At 48.2% G+C, this 20916-nt stretch overlaps 1 protein-coding gene and 1 long non-coding RNA gene across 4 annotated transcripts in view; one reads left to right on the top strand and one right to left on the bottom strand.

The window, feature by feature from the left end:
* LOC147106611 (N-acetyl-beta-glucosaminyl-glycoprotein 4-beta-N-acetylgalactosaminyltransferase 1-like) overlaps positions 1 to 20916 on the top strand; it is a 950756-nt gene that overhangs the window by 756957 nt on the left and 172883 nt on the right. For all 3 annotated transcript variants that reach the window (XM_086007621.1, XM_086007622.1, XM_086007623.1), the window contains exon 10: positions 4713 to 4853. In XM_086007621.1, coding sequence (XP_085863747.1) covers positions 4713 to 4853 — 141 coding nt within the window. The remainder of the gene's footprint in view (positions 1 to 4712; positions 4854 to 20916) is intronic.
* The window catches only part of LOC147106612 (uncharacterized), a 34510-nt gene continuing 18772 nt past the window's right edge, over positions 5179 to 20916 (bottom strand). Inside the window, exon 2 of the long non-coding RNA XR_015080963.1 lies at positions 5179 to 5432. This is a non-coding gene — a long non-coding RNA (uncharacterized LOC147106612). The remainder of the gene's footprint in view (positions 5433 to 20916) is intronic.

A 20916-nucleotide genomic window follows, 5' to 3' on the forward strand; every position in this document is an offset into this window, starting at 1 on the left:
GCATCGAGAGGGAGGAGATACTAGCGGTTTTAGCAGGCTTAAAAGTGGATAAATCCCCAGGCCCGGACGAGATGTATCCCAGGCTACTATGTGAGGCAAAGGAGGAGATTGCAGGGGCTCTGACACAAATTTTCAGAACCTCTCTGGCCACAGGGGATGTGCCAGAGGACTGGAGAACAGCTAACGTAGTACCATTATTCAAGAAGGGTAGTAGGGATAAACCAGGGAATTACAGGCCAGTGAGCCTAACATCAGTGGTAGGGAAATTATTGGAAAAAATTCTGAGGGACAGAATTGGTCTCCACTTGGAGAGGCAGGGATTAATTAGGGATAGCCAGCATGGCTTTGTCAAGGGAAGATCATGTCTGACCAATTTGATTGAATTTTTTGAGGGGGTGACTAGGTGTGTGGATGAGGGTAGTGCAGTGGATGTGGTTTACATGGATTTCAGTAAGGCTTTTGATAAAGTCCCGCATAGGAGACTGGTCAGGAAGGTAAGAGCCCATGGGATCCAGGGTGCCTTGGCACATTGGATCCAAAACTGGCTTAGTGGCAGAAGGCAGAGGGTGATGGTGGAAGGTTGTTTTTGTGACTGGAAGCCTGTGTCCAGTGGGGTACCGCAGGGATCGGTGCTGGGTCCCTTGCTGTTTGTGGTCTACATTAATGATTTGGATGTGAATGTAAAAGGTATGATCAGTAAGTTCGCAGATGACACAAAAATTGGTGGGGTGGTAAATAGCGAGGCGGGAAGCCTCAGGCTACAGGACGATATAGACGGGTTGGTCAGATGGGCGGAGCAGTGGCAAATGGAATTTAACCCTGAAAAGTGTGAGGTGATGCATTTTGGACAGACTAACAAGGCAAGGGAATACACAATGAATGGTAAGACCCTAGGAAAGACAGAGGATCAGAGGGACCATGGTGTGCATGTACATAGATCCCTGAAGGCAGCAGAACAGGTGGATAAGGTGGTTAAAAAGGCATATGGGATACTTGCCTTCATTAGCCGAGGCATAGAATATAAGAGCAGGGAGGTTATGATGGAGCTGTACAAAACGCTGGTAAGGCCACAGCTGGAGTACTGTGTGCAGTTCTGGTCACCACACTATGGGAAGGATGTGATTGCTTTGGAGAGGGTGCAGAGGAGATTTACCAGGATGTTACCTGGGCTGGAGTGCTTCAGCTATGAAGAAAGACTGGACAGGCTGGGGTTGTTTTCCTTGGAGCAGAGAAGGCTGAGGGGGGACCTGATTGAGGTATACAAAATTATGAGGGGCATAGATAGGGTGGATAGAAAGGAACTTTTCCCCTTAGTAGAGGGGTCAATAACAAGGGGGCATAGATTCACGGTAAGGGGCAGGAGGTTTAGAGAGGATTTGAGGAAAAACCTTTTCACCCAGAGGGTGGTTGGAATCTGGAACTCACTGCCTGAAAGGGTGGTAGAGGCAGGAACCCTCACAACACTCAAGAAGCATTTGGATGAGCACTTGAAATGCCATAGCATACAAGGCTACGAACCAAATGCTGGAAAATGGGATTAGATTAGACAGGGCTTGATGGCCGGCGCGGACGCGATGGGCCGAAGGGCCTCTTTCTGTGCTGTATAACTCTATGACTCTATAGTGCAGGAGGAGCATGCCACGGGGCCGAGCTTTGCTGCCATGACTTACCCTTTAATTTAAATTAAATCAATACCACCAATTATACTACAATTAAATGGTATACTCAAGGGCCCTTGTTTCCTAGCACTCCCCGCTACACAACAGAGACCTTAGAAACTATAAGCACAAAATTAAGATCTTCTAAACTTTATAAACTATGAACCTTAACTGTCAAACTATAGTGTAGTATAAATACTCACCTGGCTGTACTCACCCAATCAACTGCTTCCTCCTGCCCGCGTCACGTTTTGAATCGTGACGTGGCTCTGGAACGCCGCTGCCGGTCTGTGAGATTGGTAAGCTGAAACTCTGCTCCCACCGCTCCCGACTCTGGCCTGTGAAAAAAGCCCGCGAAAGTGAGTTTAAATACTCACTGAAACTCCGCTCCCTATACTGGCCGAAAGGCGCTATATAAATGTAAGTCTTTCTTTCTTATCTGCAGTTGGACCAGCTGTGGGATGCTGACGCCATATGCAACAAATTTCAAACAGCATCTTCCTATGAGAATGGTCTCTTGGACTAGTTTCAGTTACTGTGGTGGGTGGGGCGAGTTTTGTCTGCTTATCTGTTTTTTGGCCTCTCCCAGGCGATTACATGGCTCTGGGTGGGGTGGGGAGTGTGTGTACTAGATTACACAAGGCATCACAAATGTATGAGCCAGGCTAGATGGACCAGTAGGTCTTTTTGTATCTGTAATTTTTCATGTGTTTGTATGTGTATCGCAGAGCTGTATCTCTGTTAATCATTCGTCCCTATTATAATTCACTTACCAGTTACATTGAGCTGAGTACCTCACACTAATTGTGTATTGTTAGTGGGTTTTTTTCTCCTTTGTGTAAATTGGGGATATCTCTTCAAATTAGTGTTTTCATTTCCAAGAAAATTAGTTGAAGTTACTTTTAATCGTATTTTATCACTGTAAATTTATACTTATGAAAGCATGAATTTTACTTTTTATTTTCTGATTCCGCACAGTTTTAAATCACGTTCTAAGTGCAGAAGTACAGTTTAAGTCATGGATTCTATCATGCTTTATTTGTGTAGACCTTTTATGACATTATGCTCGACTTGAATAATGGTTACAGCACTGGTAACCAGGGAATCCGAGGAAAAGATGTTTGGAGGGCTGATTGGAACTACTCCTGAAATGTTTCTACTTCAGGAGTTAGTTAGCCCTTGCCCCGATGGGGAATGTAATCTCATACATTGCATCTCGCAGACTGCAGCTCAGCCAACAGCTCAGCTGACATTCCAACCCCCGGTTATATATGTGACTCCGCCAAAAAGTAATATTTCCCTGTCTCAGTGGTGCTGAAAGATTAAATTCCAAATGCCATCCATTATTGTATCTGTTCATAATTTTGTCGACAGTAAAAATCCTGGGAGATTTGTTCTGGTTGTTCTCCATCTTTTGATATCACGAAAGGGCAGTCAGACTCCCTCGATGGTGTACTAGGCAAAAATGCACCACGTGGTGTGGCACTCAGCCATAAAGACCCCAAGGTCACACGTTCAGTCTCTGGTCTATGCTGAGAGGGCTGATCTCAGTCAGTAGGGGAAGCTATAATTAGCCCATGGGCTACGGAGTAAAGGAGGTTAATTTCAACCCCCAAAAATGGGCGGGTTTGGGTCGGGTGAGAACATAAAATTTAAAAAAATGTAAAACTTGAATGCAACCTGCCTTGAACCTGCCCACTTCCAGTTTTAACGGAGGCGGGCTGGGGGGGCGGGGGGGGGAGGGGTGCGGCGGGTTGCTAAACCACTCTCAGGTGGCGAGTCGGTCAGTAAAAGCTTTTAAGGAGGCTGTGTGCCCCCAATTTAACATTCTTTCTATATTTAACTAATGTCGGCTGGTTTTCCCTGGCCTCGGGAAAACCGGCATGTAAGAGATGAGAAGGGCGGGATCCATAAGGTAAGTGCCTTTACTGCTTGTGAGCCAGGAGGAGCAGAAGTGTTTCCTCCAGGCCCAACTAGCTACCCTTTAAACCCACCCACAATCTGTCCGACCCCTACCTCCACGATCTCTGGCCCCCTGACCGCCCCCCCCGCCACCCCCCCCATGATCTCTTCCCCCCACCCCATCTCGCCGCCCTGACCATGCCCTACCACCCACCCCCGCAACCACAATCTCGTCCCCAATCATGGTCTAATGCCCGTGACCACAATTTCACCCCCTCGACCACACTCAACCCTCCATGACCACGCTCTCGCCCCCTGACCACACTCTACTACCCCTACGACAACAGTCTTGCCCCCTGACCACGTGCTACCACCCCATGATCACAATCTCGTCCCTTGACCACGCTCTAGCCCCCGCCACCACAATCTCAACCCCGACAATGCACTACCCTCCCGCGATCTTGCCCCCCCCCCTCCTGGATCTCTCCCCCACCCCTAGCCCACCACTAAACCTACCTGCTCCTCCTCTGCATCCTTCTGCTGCAGGGTTTACTGCCCAACAGGTCCATACTTCTGCATTTCCCTTCCATAACCTCCCCTCCCCACCCCCCACGCCAAATGCGCGGCTTCGTAAATATCAGGACCAAAATGTCAGTAAAGATTCCCTCATCTGATACCTATCCAATGATGACTCCAAAGTTCACTTTGAGTGACAGTAGGATCTAGTGTGGTTGCATTTCCCTCCCGCAGTAGAATAGTTTGCCAATACTCACTGTCTAAACTCACTATGATGCATGGCCACTTGGGCAAGGTAACAAAGAACTGCTGGGGCCTATGGAACAGTGCCCCACCATCACTGCACTCAGGAAAGAAGAAGAGGGGATTTAAATACCTATCAGAACCTACTGTGCAGGTAAAACAGAGACACAGCTCTGACCTGTTAAGTGTGCAGCAGATACTCAAAGGACAGAACTAAGTCCAGATGTGTTTCTCTGACAGACAAGCCTACACAGGACATGTAATAGAGCATAACTGAATATCTTGAGTTCTCTAGTTGCATATAACCTCTGCGTCCCGTGTCCTTAATCCTACTTTATAAATTATGTTTCCAATTCTCAGTACTGAGTGTGAAAATTTATTTTTTAATCACAGAAGAATCATCACTGAAGATGAACAGCGTTGATCATATCCCACAAACCCTGGCAAGTCATGCAGGAGGTCACAAGATGGTACACAGAGAGCTGCATGCAGCAGACATGCTCAAACCAGATCCCAGGGACACTTTCTTCCTGAGTGAGTTCTGTTTAGATTGTCTCTATCAGTGTAATAAAATACAGATCAGAATCCACATACACTTTCCGGATGTGTGCTACTGATAGATTTTTATGACTAGTAGTTGATTAATATAACTTCTCTCTGCTTTGCTGACTAAATAAACCATTTAAAATGACTCAAATGATTACCATTTATCGATAACCAGATTAGTTCAGAGTTCAGTGAGTCTGTACATACTGTGACTCAATGAAGGGAGATGGAAGAAGTCTGTTGTATCTATGCTTTAATCCGTTCAATCAAGCATGTAGATACGTCGAATTAAATCAGAGTCAGGCAGACAGGCTTCTAACTGTGATCTTCACTTTATTGGTAAAATGGCCAACTGCAGCTTTCCCGGGTAATTCCCATAATGCAATGCACATTACATTACCGCATTTACTGGTGTCAAACTCGCAATCAATACACGACAAAGTCCTAGGTCACTTTGACGCGTAGTGTCCTCGCCATGATCTCTGTGATAGGCTCACACTGCCTTCCTCCCCATCCTGTGGCTCTTTGCAGTTTGTTTTCATCAAAATGTGTTCTCTTTGAGAAACACTGTTGAGACAGGGGAGAGAGAGCTTCACTATGTATCCAGTCCATTTTGTTATCCCTGGCCTGGGAACGCTCCTTACTGACTGTAACAACTGGTATTTTGTCTCTACCTGTTATTTATATCTTTTCTATAATGTCCAGTTAAGCGCATTTTCTGCGCAATAATCCAACAGTTTGAAACCAGTCTGTTTACCATAATGATTTGGAGTGTAAATTACTAAACAAAGTTAGGATCGTTATATACAGTCTCAAGCATTGTTGTGAGCAGATGGCTACTTTGTGACATCTGAGGGTTCAGGGGTCATTGCATTCCAGTTGTGCAGCAGCTCAGCTACTGGGGAGTCTCATGCTCACACATTAAAGGGTAGAAACTTTGATTGACCAGTTGGTGGGCCAAACTCCTCCCCCTATCTCACAGATTTTAGGCAAGGGACAAACATCTTTCACACACACACACACACACACGTACACACATACATACACACGTACACACACACATGTACACACATACACTTACACACACATGTACACATACACACACACACGTACACACACACGTACACACATACACACACACACGTACACACACACGTACACACATACACACACACACATGTACACACATACACACACACATACACACACACGTACACACATACACACACACACATGTACACACATACACTTACACACATGTACACATATACACACACACACACACGTACACACATACACTTACACACACATGTACACACACACACACACGCGTACACACACACACGTACACACATACATACACATACACACACATGTACACACACATGTACACACATACATACACACATACATACACACACTTACACGTACATACATACACACACATGTACACACATACATACACACACACGTACACACATACATACACACACGCTCACGTACACACATACATACACACGCACACACACGTACACGTACACACACGTACACACATACGTACACATGCACACACATGTACACACATACATACACACACATGTACACACATACATACACACACTTACACACACACACGTACATACATACATACACACACATGTACACACATACACACATACATACACACACACGTACACACATACATACACATGCACACACATGTACACATATACATACACACACACACACACACTGAGCTGTGTCCTGACAGCAGCAATAAGAAAGTAAAACGATAGCAAAATACTGCGGATGCTGGAAATCCGAAATAACAGCAGCAATAAGAAAGTATCTATTATGTTGTGAAAGTCTCAGGCAGCTAGCTTGAGGAGGTGAGCCAATGTTCAGAGTTTGTAAGCTGCATATGTATTGCTTTCCATCACTGAGGAATGTAGCAAATTAACTGTTCTCACTGTGAAAGCTGCATACTGTTCATTTATGCATTCTATGTAAAAGAAGACATTGTTGGTTTGAAGTTGTGCAGAGTATTTTTTTGTGCGCCTTCCAAAAAGAGAGGAGAATTCATGTAGTGGCATGATAGGCATCAGTAGCCAGTATACAGAGCAAGGGTTGCCTGTTATGATCCTTGGGTTATGCTATTGTTTAACTAGATATTGGGCCGCATAAAGCACACTCCAGATCGTAGGGGATATGAGATCCGCTTACGGGAGTGGCTGGTAACACTGAACCCAAGGGAATAACTAGCACAAACATAAACAAAAATGGTGATATTGACCCTGGGTGTCCAAAATAGAAAACTCTTCCATTTCCCCGGCACTAACATCCTGCACCTATAGGAGAGATTTTTACAGACAAATAATCTTGTGCTTGCATTCTCCATGTTTAATAGTCTTTGTTTAAACCATTTTGGACAGCCATGCAGTTACTTATTCTTAAATATTTAATTCTCTCATTGAAAGTGGTTTGCAGTGGAGGAAAAATCACATCTTAAATATTACATCATTGTCAATCATGGGTAAATTCTTATGTCATCATCCTGTTGCCCTTTGAACCCACCAAAAGCACAGAAACTAACACCTGTCAGCTGTCAAAAAAGCTAGCATGTTACCTCGGTTACCTAATATGATGTGACAGATGGAGACGAGCTGCTAGAGATGTTATGATAATTAAACTGCTGGCAAGCCAACACTTGTTTTATGTTGTGCATAATGACACTCAGCACAGCCATGAATAGCCCTAATAAGATTACTTGAGCTACTGAGTCCTCTGTGGGTGTGAATGTTTTGTATATAATATATAATCAGACTGATATTGTGTTTGTCTGTAAAAATATCATATTAAAACAGATGGACAGAATTCCTAAAATCTCTGCAGTGAGGAGGCTTCCACATTTAACAACTGGGTTTTCTTTTATATACACGCTGACCCTGTTCAGTTCTCGGAGATGTCACACACCCCTCACTGTAACACTCTGAGACACCACTCTCTGACACACCCCTCACTGTAACACTCTGACACACCCTACGCCCCTCACTGTAACACTCTCTGACACACCCTACACCACTCACTGTAACACTCTCTGATACACCCCTCACTGTAACACTCTGAGACACCACTCTCTGACACACCCCTCACTGTAACACTCTGACACACCCTACACCCCTCACTGTAACACTCTGACACATCCTACACCCCTCACTGTAACACTCTGACACATCCTACACCCCTCACTGTAACACTCTGACACACCCTACACCCCTCACTGTAACACTCTCTGACACACCCTACACCCCTCACTGTAACACTCTCTGACACACCCTACACCCCTCACTGTAACAATCTCCGACCCACCCTACACCCCTCACTGTAACACTCTCCGACCCACCCTACACCCCTCACTATAACACTCTGACACACCCTACACCGCTCACTGTAGCACTCTGACACACCCTACACCCCTCACTGTAACACTCTCTGACACACCCTACACCCCTCACTGTAACACTCTCTGACACACCCTACACCCCTCACTGTAGCACTCTCTGACACACCCTACACCCCTCACTGTAACACTCTGACACACCTTACACCCCTCACTGTAACACTCTCTGACACACCCTACACCCCTCACTGTAACACTCTGACACACCCTACACCCCTCACTGTAACACTCTGACACACCCTACACCCCTCACTGTAACACTCTCTGACACACCCTACACCCCTCACTGTAACACTCTCTGACACACCCTACACCCCTCACTGTAACACTCTCTGACACACCCTACACCCTTCACTGTAACACTCTCTGACACACCCTACACCCCTCAATGTAACACTCTCTGACACACCCTACACCCCTCACTGTAACACTCTCTGACACACCCTACACCCCTCACTGTAACACTCTCTGACACACCCTACACCCCTCAATGTAACACTCTCTGACACACCCTACACCCCTCACTGTAACACTCTGACACACCCTACACCCCTCACTGTAACACTCTCTGATACACCCTACACCCCTCACTGTAACACTCTTTGACACACCCTACACCCCTCACTGTAACACTCTGACACACCCTACACCCCTCACTATAACAATCTCCGACCCACCCTACACCCCTCACTGTAACACTCTCCGACCCACCCTACACCCCTCACTGTAACACTCTCTGACACACCCTACACCCCTCACTGTAACACTCTCTGACACACCCTCCACCCCTCACTGTAACACACTCTGACACACCCTACACCCCTCACTGTAACACTCTGACACACCCTACACCCCTCACTGTAACACTCTCTGACACACCCTACACCCCTCACTGTAACACTCTCTGACACACCCTACACCCCTCACTGTAACACTCTCTGACACAACCTACACCCCTCACTGTAACACTCTCTGACACACCCTACACCCCTCACTATAACACTCTCTGACACACCCTACACCCCTCACTGTAACACTCTGACACACCCTACACCCCTCACTGTAACACTCTCTGACACACCCTACACCCCTCACTGTAACACTCTCTGACACACCCTACACCCCTCACTGTAACAATCTCCGACCCACCCTACACCCCTCACTGTAACACTCTCCGACCCACCCTACACCCCTCACTATAACACTCTGACACACCCTACACCGCTCACTGTAGCACTCTGACACACCCTACACCCCTCACTGTAACACTCTCTGACACACCCTACACCCCTCACTGTAACACTCTCTGACACACCCTACACCCCTCACTGTAGCACTCTCTGACACACCCTACACCCCTCACTGTAACACTCTGACACACCTTACACCCCTCACTGTAACACTCTCTGACACACCCTACACCCCTCACTGTAACACTCTGACACACCCTACACCCCTCACTGTAACACTCTCTGACACACCCTACACCCCTCACTGTAACACTCTCTGACACACCCTACACCCTTCACTGTAACACTCTCTGACACACCCTACACCCCTCAATGTAACACTCTCTGACACACCCTACACCCCTCACTGTAACACTCTCTGACACACCCTACACCCCTCACTGTAACACTCTCTGACACACCCTACACCCCTCAATGTAACACTCTCTGACACACCCTACACCCCTCACTGTAACACTCTGACACACCCTACACCCCTCACTGTAACACTCTCTGATACACCCTACACCCCTCACTGTAACACTCTTTGACACACCCTACACCCCTCACTGTAACACTCTGACACACCCTACACCCCTCACTATAACAATCTCCGACCCACCCTACACCCCTCACTGTAACACTCTCCGACCCACCCTACACCCCTCACTGTAACACTCTCTGACACACCCTACACCCCTCACTGTAACACTCTCTGACACACCCTCCACCCCTCACTGTAACACACTCTGACACACCCTACACCCCTCACTGTAACACTCTGACACACCCTACACCCCTCACTGTAACACTCTCTGACACACCCTACACCCCTCACTGTAACACTCTCTGACACACCCTACACCCCTCACTGTAACACTCTCTGACACAACCTACACCCCTCACTGTAACACTCTCTGACACACCCTACACCCCTCACTATAACACTCTCTGACACACCCTACACCCCTCACTGTAACACTCTGACACACCCTACACCCCTCACTGTAACACTCTCTGACACACCCTACACCCCTCACTGTAACACTCTCTGACACACCCTACACCCCTCACTGTAACACTCTCTGACACACCCTACACCCCTCACTGTAACACTCTCTGACACACCCTACACCCCTCACTGTAACACTCTCTGACACACCCTACACCCCTCACTGTAACACTCTGACACACCCTACACCCCTCACTGTAACACTCTGACACACCCTACACCCCTCACTGTAACACTCTGACACACCCTACACCCCTCACTAACACTCTCTGACACACCCTACACCCCTCACTGTAACACTCTCTGACACACCCTACACCCCTCACTGTAACACTCTCTGACACACCCTACACCCCTCACTGTAACACTCTCTGACACACCCTACACCCCTCACTGTAACACTCTCTGACACACCCTACACCCCTCACTGTAACACTCTCTGACACACCCTACACCCCTCACTGTAACACTCTGACACACCCTACACCCCTCACTGTAACACTCTCTGACACACCCTACACCCCTCACTGTAACACTCTCTGACACACCCTACACCCCTCACTGTAACACTCTCTGACACACCCTACACCCCTCACTATAACACTCTCTGACACACCCTACACCCCTCACTGTAACACTCTCTGACACACCCTACACCCCTCACTGTAACACTCTCTGACACACCCTACACCCCTCACTGTAACACTCTGACACACCCTACACCCCTCACTGTAACACTCTCTGACACACCCTACACCCCTCACTGTAACACTCTCTGACACACCCTACACCCCTCACTGTAACACTCTCTGACACACCCTACACCCCTCACTGTAACACTCTCTGACACACCCTACACCCCTCACTGTAACACTCTCTGACACACCCTACACCCCTCACTGTAACACTCTCTGACACACCCTACACCCCTCACTGTAACACTCTCTGACACACCCTACACCCCTCACTGTAACACTCTCTGACACACCCTACACCCTGATGTAATAAAGACTCACTACGCACTTGGTTGTACATAAAGCAAGGCTTTAATCGACTTGTAACAAAACATGGAGGTCTAGTTAGTAGTCACTAGCTTCCTGTTTCCAGACTGTCTCTGGCCAAGTTGGGCCCACGCCCGAGTATTTATACTCCTCAGGCGGCGCCCTCAGCTGGCCGTTCAGTAGTACTTCCTGAGTTACTTCTTGTAGAAGTTGCGATTTATGACATTCTTCCTCCCTAAAAGGTTTGGAAGTCCAGTCTTCCTTTAACGGACTAGGCGGACCAAAAATAGCCGTAGTCGTTTAGCTTTCTGCTTGTGACCGGAAGGCACGTCTCCCCGGACCGTGCCCTGGCCCCTGGGTCGCTTGGCCCGTACTGGTAAGTCGGTAGAGTCCGCGTCGTCTTGATCATCCTGTGGAGGCCTGGGAATATCATGACTCCGGGCGCGGGTCCCCACAGGCGCAGAGCTGGCCTCATCCTGGGTCGTAGCCGGAGATTGTCCGGCGTCCTGATTTCGGGTGGCCATCCTACGGGGAGCGTTCGGCTCCCTGAGTTGATGCGGTAGCACTGCCGGCAGATCCCTCGATGTCCCAGGTAGAGCGTCAACTTCATAGGGGTGCGGAGTGTCGACCTCATCGTCGTGGGATCCTACATCATTCGGGCCCGTGTGACTGGTTGGGCAGGGAGCCAGATCTCTGAGCGAGATGGTGGACTCCCGGCCATCGGGGTACCGCACGTGCGCATACGTGGGGTTTACCTCCGTTAACTCCACCTCGTCAACGAGAGGGTCGCTCTTGGCCGACCGGACGAACCTCCGGAGTAGCACAGGGCCTGGAGCCACCAGCCATGATGGTAGAGATGTCCCATGTGTAGAGCGACGCCGGAACTTGAAGAATCGCCCATGTGGTGTGACATTAGTGGATGTGGAGAGAAGAGACCTGATAGAGTGTAACACGTCGGGGAGCACAGTTTCCCACTGCTGGTCTGGTAGGTTGCGTGACCTCAGTGCCAGTCGGACAGCGTTCCAGATGATGGCATTGTATCGTTCAACCTGTCCATTGCCGATTGGGTGATATGGTGTCGTCTTACTCGAGGTGATTCCCCATTGGGAGAGATAACTTTTAAGTTCACTCGACATAAAGGAGGGACCCCAATCCATGTGGATAAAATTGGCCGTCCCGCAAAGGGAAAAGACCTGATCGAGGCATTTAATTACCGTAGAGGTAAGCATATTAGGACAGGGGAAGGCGAAGGGAAAGCGTGAATACTCGTCTACCATCGTAAGTAGGTAGGTGTTCCGCGTCGACGAAGGCAATGGCCCTTTAAAGTCTATGCTGAGCCTCTGCATAGGCTGCATTGCATGTATGAGTAAGTCATCTGATGGGCGGAAGAATTGTGGTTTCAATTCTGCACAAATCCTACAGGAGGAGCATGTTTTCTTTACGTCCTCCGTTGAGAATGGTAGATTTTTGGATCGCACAAAGTGCAACATACGGGTAACGCCAGGATGGCATAAGTCCATATGCAGATCTGCCTGAGTCGACGTTGACATTTTAGAGCAAAATGCCCGTGTGAAGGTATCTGGGGCCACATTCTGTTTGCCAGGTCGGTAACGGATAGTATATCCAAAGGCGGCCAGCTCCATCCTCCAGAGTTAAATTTTATTATTTTTGATTTTCGCGCGCTTCCGGTTATCCAACATGAAGACCAAGGAGCGCTGGTCAGTTATGAGCATGAAATGACGCCGAGCAAGAAAATGACTCCATTGGCGTACAGCCTCGATGATGGCTGTAACCCCCTTCTCAACAGGGGGGTAATGGAGCTCGCTACCCTGTAAGGTTCTGGATAGGAATGCCACGGGCCGACCACCTTGATTCACGGTAGCTGAGATCGCCACCTCCAATGCATCGCATTCGACCACAAAAGGAAGGTTTTTGTCAATGGAGTGAAGCGTGGCTTTCTCCAGCTGTCGTTTGAGGAGGTTGAAGGCAGAAATAGCCGTTGCTTCTAATGGAAAAGACTTCGCATGAAGCAGGGGCTGTATTTTATCAGAGAAGTGAGGTATCCACTTTGCGTAATAAGCAAACATGCCAAGTGTCCGACGAAGAGAGCCAAGATTTGTAGGGGGAGGGAGCTCCTGAAGTGGACGAAGTCGCTCTGGGTCCGGTTTAATAACACCGTTGCCCACCCAGTAGCCAACAATGTTCACTGATGGCACCGATTTCACCGATTTGGATTCATTTAACGTTAAGTGGCGACGGCGGAGAACGTCAAAAAATCTCTGAAGATTGGCGTCATGCTCCTTTTGATCATGGCCGGCAATAGTGATATTGTCTAAATACGGAAAGCTATCTGTCAAGTTCTCTTGCCGGACTAGGCCATCCATTGCCCATTGGAAGACGGCCACCCTATTGGTGACCCCAAATGGAAGGCGACGAAACTGATAAAGCCGACCATTGGCCTCAAAGGCCGTATACTTTTTGTCAGAGTCTTTCAGCGGTACCTGATGGTACGCACTCTTTAAATCGAAGGTTGAAAATACCTTGGGCTGAAAATTCAGTAGGGTTAGCGCCCCATTTGAGGCGCTAGAGGGCCTAGTGCCGGAGTTATGGCCGGTTTGTAAATTCAGTGGGGCCCTGCCATCGGCGTTAGACCGGTTGCGCTGCGCCGGCACCGATGACGTCATCGGTGTGCGCAGCGTCCCGGTTGCCGTGGTGACGGGCCCCAACGCCAAAATTGAGTTGCAGCCGCCTCGCCCGTGGCAGCCGCAACTAACGATGTTTCAGCAGAGTCCTACGCGAGTTAGCGCCGGCGCATTAAGGTCGCGCGGCGGCCGGCCGCTTTCCCGCCGGCCGCCTGCCCGCACCTCCCTCCCCGGACTCCTCTACCCACCCCCGCGGAACAGATGCGTCTGGCCTGCGAGCCCGGCACTTCTCCAAGGTGCCGGGCTCATTTTTTTCAACATTTCAACGGCCAGCGGGCGGGTGCAGGCAGCTCCTCCTTAACTGAAGGAGGAGGCCTGCACTTCCCCAGCCTGCCGCACCGCATCGGGTGCCGCAGCGCCGGAATTGCGCCGCAATGCGGCAGTCAGCGCCCATTTTGAGGCGCTGACACCCTCCTGTAGCGCCGGCAGCCGTTTGGGCGCGGTGCTACTGAATTTTTGGCGCGCGCAGGGGGACTTAGCGCCGGCGCTAAATTTCCGGCGCTAAAGCCCTGGCGCGGCGCCAACTGAATTTCTAGGCCCTTGTATTTGGCAAGGTTGTTGACCATGTCATCTATGCGTGGTAGCGGGTAGGCATCCAGATCGGTATATTGATTAATAGTCTGCGAATAATCAATACACAGACGTTTCTTATGTTGTTTTAAAGGGTTTTTCACAATGACGACTTGAGCCCGCCAGGGGGATGAACACGGCTCGATAATACTGTCAGCTAAAAGGCGAGAGATTTCTGCCTCGATAAATGCTCGGTCGTCTTGGCTAAAGCGCTGCGATTTGGTGGCTATGGGTTTACAGCGGGGGGAGAGATTGGCAAACAGGAAGGGCTCACCGAGTAAGGCCGCCGAGAGCGCACAAAACGGCACCTTAGAAATGGTAAGCTCCGGCTTCGACCCTCCAAACTCAAAAGTGAGTCTTTTGTGCTGCTTCTGGAAGTCCTGTCCCAGAAGCACATCGCTACATAAGTTTGAGTACTCCGAGCCGGGTGGAGGGATACGTGCGACCATTGAGGATGAGGTTGACAAGACAGAAGCCAGAAGAATTGGTGGTCAGAGTCGTCAGAGCCATTGCAATCTCCCTGTCCGAGGGATAAACGCGCAGTTTTAACCTGCTGACAGCCCGCTTACTAATGAAGCTGTCAGAGCTGCAGGAGTCGATTAGCGCGCTTAGAGTGTGCCCATTTACGGAAACCTTCGTAGCTGCATGGGACAAACTTTGGGGAAAAACAGCTGTGATGGGAGGAGGGGTAATTTTTCCTTCGGCAGCTGTAGCCTTAGCAGTGGTTCTTGGGGGAGGAGCAGCTCCATGGATAGCAGCTGTGAAGCTAACAGGAGCTCTCGACCGGTATACTTTAGAGGAGCGGCCTTTCTTGTTAGCAGAGGCCCGTGACTGGCATACCTTGGAAAAGTGTCCTTTCTTGCTGCAATGATTGCAGGTCGCATTACGAGCCGGGCAAAATTTTCTGTAATGGAACGTACCTCCACAAAAGAGACACTTTCTTCCTGATTGCCAGGATGCTGCTAGGGCGGGGTCGTCATCAGCAAAGGCCTCTAGGGTAGGGTCGTCGTCCGTTAAGAGTAGAGTCATCATCAGCGGGGGCATCCACCCGAGACCTATCGAAAGACTTATTAAGGGTGATTGCCGCCGCCCGTGCACATGGTGGGAGATAAGTGTCTGCATTCTTCTTGGCCAAGTCCAGGGAACACGCCTGGTCATAAGCAGCCCGTAAATTGAGGGTTTTATTTTCCAGCAGGCGCTGACGTATAAAAGGGGACGCAATCCCATTGATAAAGGAATCGCGGATTAGTTCCTCTTGATACTGTTCAGCTGCAACCGCTATAAGGTTACAATCTTTGCTGAGCCTGTGAAGTTTCTGGAGGAATTCATCGAGTGATTCCCCAGGCTGCTGCCGAGTTGTGGCCAGTAGGTTTCGAGCAAAGATCTAATTCGGGGACTTGACAAATAGCTGCTGTAAAATTTCGATACCTGACGAAGGTGCAGCGCTCCGAAAGCTTGTGATTTCAAATAAAGCTGTTGGACTATAACCTGGTGTTGTGTGACTTCTCACATTTGTAACACTCTGACACACCCTACACCCCTCACTGTAACACTCTCTGACACACCCTACACCCCTCACTGTAACACTCTCTGACACACCCTACACCCCTCACTGTAACACTCTCTGACATACCCTACACCCCTCACTGTAACACTCTCTGACACACCCTACACCCCTCACTGTAACACTCTGACACATCCTACACCCCTTACTGTAACACTATCTGACGCACTCTACACCCTTCACTGTAACACACTCTGACACACCCAACACCCCTCACTGTAACACTCTCTGACACACCCTACACTCCTCACTGTAACACTCTCTGACACACCCCTCACTGTAACACTCTCTGACACACCCTACACCCCTCACTGTAACACTTTGACACACCCTACACCCCTCACTGTAACACTCTCTGACACATCCTACAGCCCTCACTGTAACACTCTCTGACATCCCCTTTGTACCTGGGCAGGACTGGGACCGATGTCCTAGGGGGAGCGTTTGCTAGTGCTGTTGGGGAGGGTTTAAACTAAAATGGCAGGGGGTTGGGAACCTGTGCAGGGAGACAGAAGAAAGGGAAGCAAGGATAGAAGCAAAAGACAGGAAGGAGAAAAGCAAAAGTGGAGGGCAGGGCCACAGTAAATAATAATTCTAAAAGGACTAAGAGTGTTAAAAAAATAAGCCTGAAGGCTTTGTCTGTTACAGGCAAAAAGAAAAAGGAGGTGGGCTAGCATTGCTGGTTAAAGAGGAGATTAACACAATAGTAAGGACGGATATTGGCTCTGATGATGTGGAATCTGTATGGGTAGAGTTGAGAAATACCAAGGGGCAGAAAACTGTAGTGTAATTGGTGGGATTGATTTGATTTAATTTAATTTGAATTAATTAAAGGGTAAGTCATGGCAGGACAGCCTGGTGCCGTGGTATGCTCCTCCTGCGCTATGTGGGAACTCAGGGACACTTCCTGTGTCCCTGACAACCATGTGTGCAGGAAGTGTGTCCAGTTGCAGCTACTGGCAGACCGCATTGCGGTGCTGGAGCAGCGATTGGATATATACTGGACCATTCGCGATGCTGAGGACATCGTGAATAACACATTTAATCAGTTGGTCACACCGCAGGTAATGGTGGCACAGGCAGAAAGAGAACGGGTGACCAACAGGCAGAGTAGTAGGCGCAGGCAGGTAGTGCAGGGGTCCCCTGTGGCCATCCCCCTCTCAAACAGATATACCACTTTGGATACTGGGGGGGGATGGCTTACCAGGGGAAGGCAGCAGCAGCCAACCTCCTGGCACCAGGGGGTGGCTCTGCTGCACAGGACGGGAGGAAAAAGAGGGGTAGAGCTATAGTAATAGGGGATTCTATTGTAAGGGGAATAGATAGGCGTTTCTGCAGCCGCAAACGAGCTGCGCAAATAGAGGTAAACAATTATGATTTGGATTATGGAAACATGGCTCCAAGGTGGCGAACGCTGGGAACTCAACATCCAGGGGTATTCAATATTCAGGAAAGACAGGCAAAAAGGAAAGGGAGGTGGGGAAGCATTACTGGTTAAAGAAGGGATTAACACAATTGTAAGGAAGGATATTAGCTCTGATGATGTGGAATCTGTATGGGTAGAACTGAGAAATACCAAGGGGCAGAAAACTTTAGTGGGAGTGGTATATAGACCTCCAAACAGTAATGTGGAGGTTGGGGATGGCATTAAAAGGGAAATTAGAGAAGCGTGCAAAAAGGGCACAACAGCCATCATGGGTGACTTTAATCTACATATAGATTGGGCTAACCAAATTAGTAACAATAGTGTGGAGGAGGAATTGCTAGAGTGTTTACGGGATGGTTTCTTGGACCAATATGTCGAGGAACCAACCAGAGATCAGGCCATCTTAGACTGGGTATTATGTAACGAGAAAGGATTAATTAGCAATCTTGTTGTACGAGGCCCCTTGGGTTGGAGTGATCATAATATGATCGAATTCTTCATTAAGATGGAGAATGAAGTAGTTGACTCAGAGACTTGGGTCCTGAATTTAAATAAAGGAAACTATGATGGTCTGAGGTGCGAATTGGGTAGGATTGATTGGGGAATGTCACTCAAAGGGTTAACGGTGGATAGCCAATGGCAAACATTCAAAGACTGCATGGATGAACTACAGAATTTGTTCATCCCAGTTTGGCATAAAAATAAAACAAAAAAGGTGACTTAACCGTGGCTAACGAGGGAAATTAGGGATAGCATAAGATCCAATGAGAGGACATATAAATTGGCCAGAAAAAGCAGTAATCCAGAGGATTGGGAGCAGTTTAGGATTCAACAAAGGAGGACAAAGGGATTAATTAAGAAAGGGAAAATAGAATATGAGAGTAAGCTTGCATGTAACATAAAAACTGACCATAAAAGCTTTTATAGATATGTCAAGTGAAAAAGATTGGTGAAGTCAAGCGTAGGTCCCTTGCAGTCAGAATCAGGGGAATTTATAATGGGGAACAAAGAAATGGCAGACCAATTAAATACATATTTTGGTTCTGTCTTCACAAAGGAGGACACAAATAACCTCCCAGAGATGTCGGGGAACATAGGGTCTAATGAGAGGGAGGAACTGAATGAAATCAGTATTTGTAGGGAAATGGTGTTAGGGAAATTGACAGGATTGAAGGCCGATAAATCCCCAGGGCCTGATAATCTACACCCTAGGATACTTAAGGAAGTGGCCCTAGAAATAGTAGATGCATTGCTGATCATCTTCCAACATTCGATGGAATCTGGAACAGTACCCATGGATTGGAGGGTAGCTAATGTTACCCCACTGTTCAAAAAAGGTGGTAGAGAGAAAACGGGGAATTACAGACCGGTAAGCCTGACATCGGTAGTGGGGAAAATGCTGGAGTCCATTATAAAAGATGTAATAGCAGAGCACTTGGAAAACAGTAACAGGATCGGACAAAGTCAACATGGATTTACAAAAGGTAAATCGTGCTTGACTAATCTACTGGAATTTTTTGAGGATGTAACTAGTAAAATAGATAAGGGAGAACCATTGGATGTGGTGTATTTGGACTTTCAGAAGGCTTTCGATGACGTCCCACATAAGAGATTAGCGTGTAAAGTTAAGGCACATGGGATTGGGGGCAAGGTATTGACTTGGATAGAGAACTGGTTGGCAGATAGAAAGCAAAGACTTGGAATAAACGCGTCTTTTCCCGAGTGGCAGGCAGTGACTAGTGGGGTACCGCAGGGATCGGTCCTTGGACCCCAGCTATTCACAATATATATTAATGATCTAGACTAGATGTAATATCTCTAAATTTGCAGACGACACAAAGCTGGGTGGGCGTGTGTGTTGTGAGGAGGATACCGAGAAACTACAGGATGATTTGGACAGGTTGGGTGATTGGGCAGAAGCGTGGCAGATGCAATATAACGTGGATAAATGTGAGGTTATTCACTTTGGTGTCAAAAACAGGAAGGCAGATTATTATCTGAATGGCAATAGATTGGGAGAAGGGGAAGTGCAACGAGACCTGGGTGTCCTTGTGCACCAGTCGCTGAAGGTAAGCATGCAGGTGCAGCAGGCGGTTAAAAAGGCAAATAGTATGTTGGCCTTCGTAGCGAGAGGGTTTGAGTACAGGAACAAGGATGTCTTGCTGCAGTTGTACAGGGCCTTGGTGAGACCACATCTTCAGTATTGTGTGCAGTTTTGGTCGCCTTATCTGAGGAAGGATATTCTTGCCATGGAAGTAGTTCAGCGAAGATTCACCAGGCTGATACCTGGGATGGCAGGAATGACGTATGAGGAGAGATTGGGTCGATTTGGCTTATACTCGCTGGAGTTTAGAAGAATGAGAGGGGATCTCATTGAAACTTGTGAAGTTCTGGCAGGACTGGACAGACTAGATGCAGGGAGGATGTTCCCGATGGTCGGCGAATCCAGAACCAGAGGTCACAGTCTAAGGATAAGGGGTAGGCCTTTTAGGACAGAAATGAGGAGGAATTTCTTCACCCAGAGAGTGGTGAACATGTGGAATTCTCTACCACAGAAGGCAGTAGAGGCCAATTCATTAAATATATTCAAGAAGGAGTTGGATATATTTCTTAAGGCCAAAGGGATCAAGGGGTCTGGGGAGAAAGCAGGGACCGTGTACTGAACTTGGATGATCAGCCATGATCGCATTGAATGGCGGAGCAGGCTCGAGGGGCCGAATGGCCTACTCCTGCTCCTATCTTCTATGTTTCTATGTTTAGTGGGAGTTGTATACAGACCCCCAAACAGTAATGCTGAGTTTGGAGATGGCATTAAACAGGAAATTAGAGACACGTGCAATAAGGGCACAGCAGTTATCATGGGTGACTTTAATCTTCATATAGATTGGGCTAACCAAATTAGTAACACTACTGTTGCGGAGGAATTCCTAGAGTGTATACGGGATGGTTTCCTGGACCAAGATGTCGAAGAACCAGCTGGAGATCAGGCCATCTTAGACTGGGTATTATGTAATGAGAAAGGATTGATTAGCAATCTTGTTGTGCGAGGCCCCTTGGGGAGGAGCGATCATCATATGATAGAATTCT

The sequence above is a fragment of the Somniosus microcephalus genome, chromosome 15 (assembly GCF_052327205.1).
Source record: "Somniosus microcephalus isolate GS21.2 chromosome 15, FLI_Smic_1.0, whole genome shotgun sequence".
In the NCBI taxonomy this organism is placed as follows: domain Eukaryota; kingdom Metazoa; phylum Chordata; class Chondrichthyes; order Squaliformes; family Somniosidae; genus Somniosus; species Somniosus microcephalus.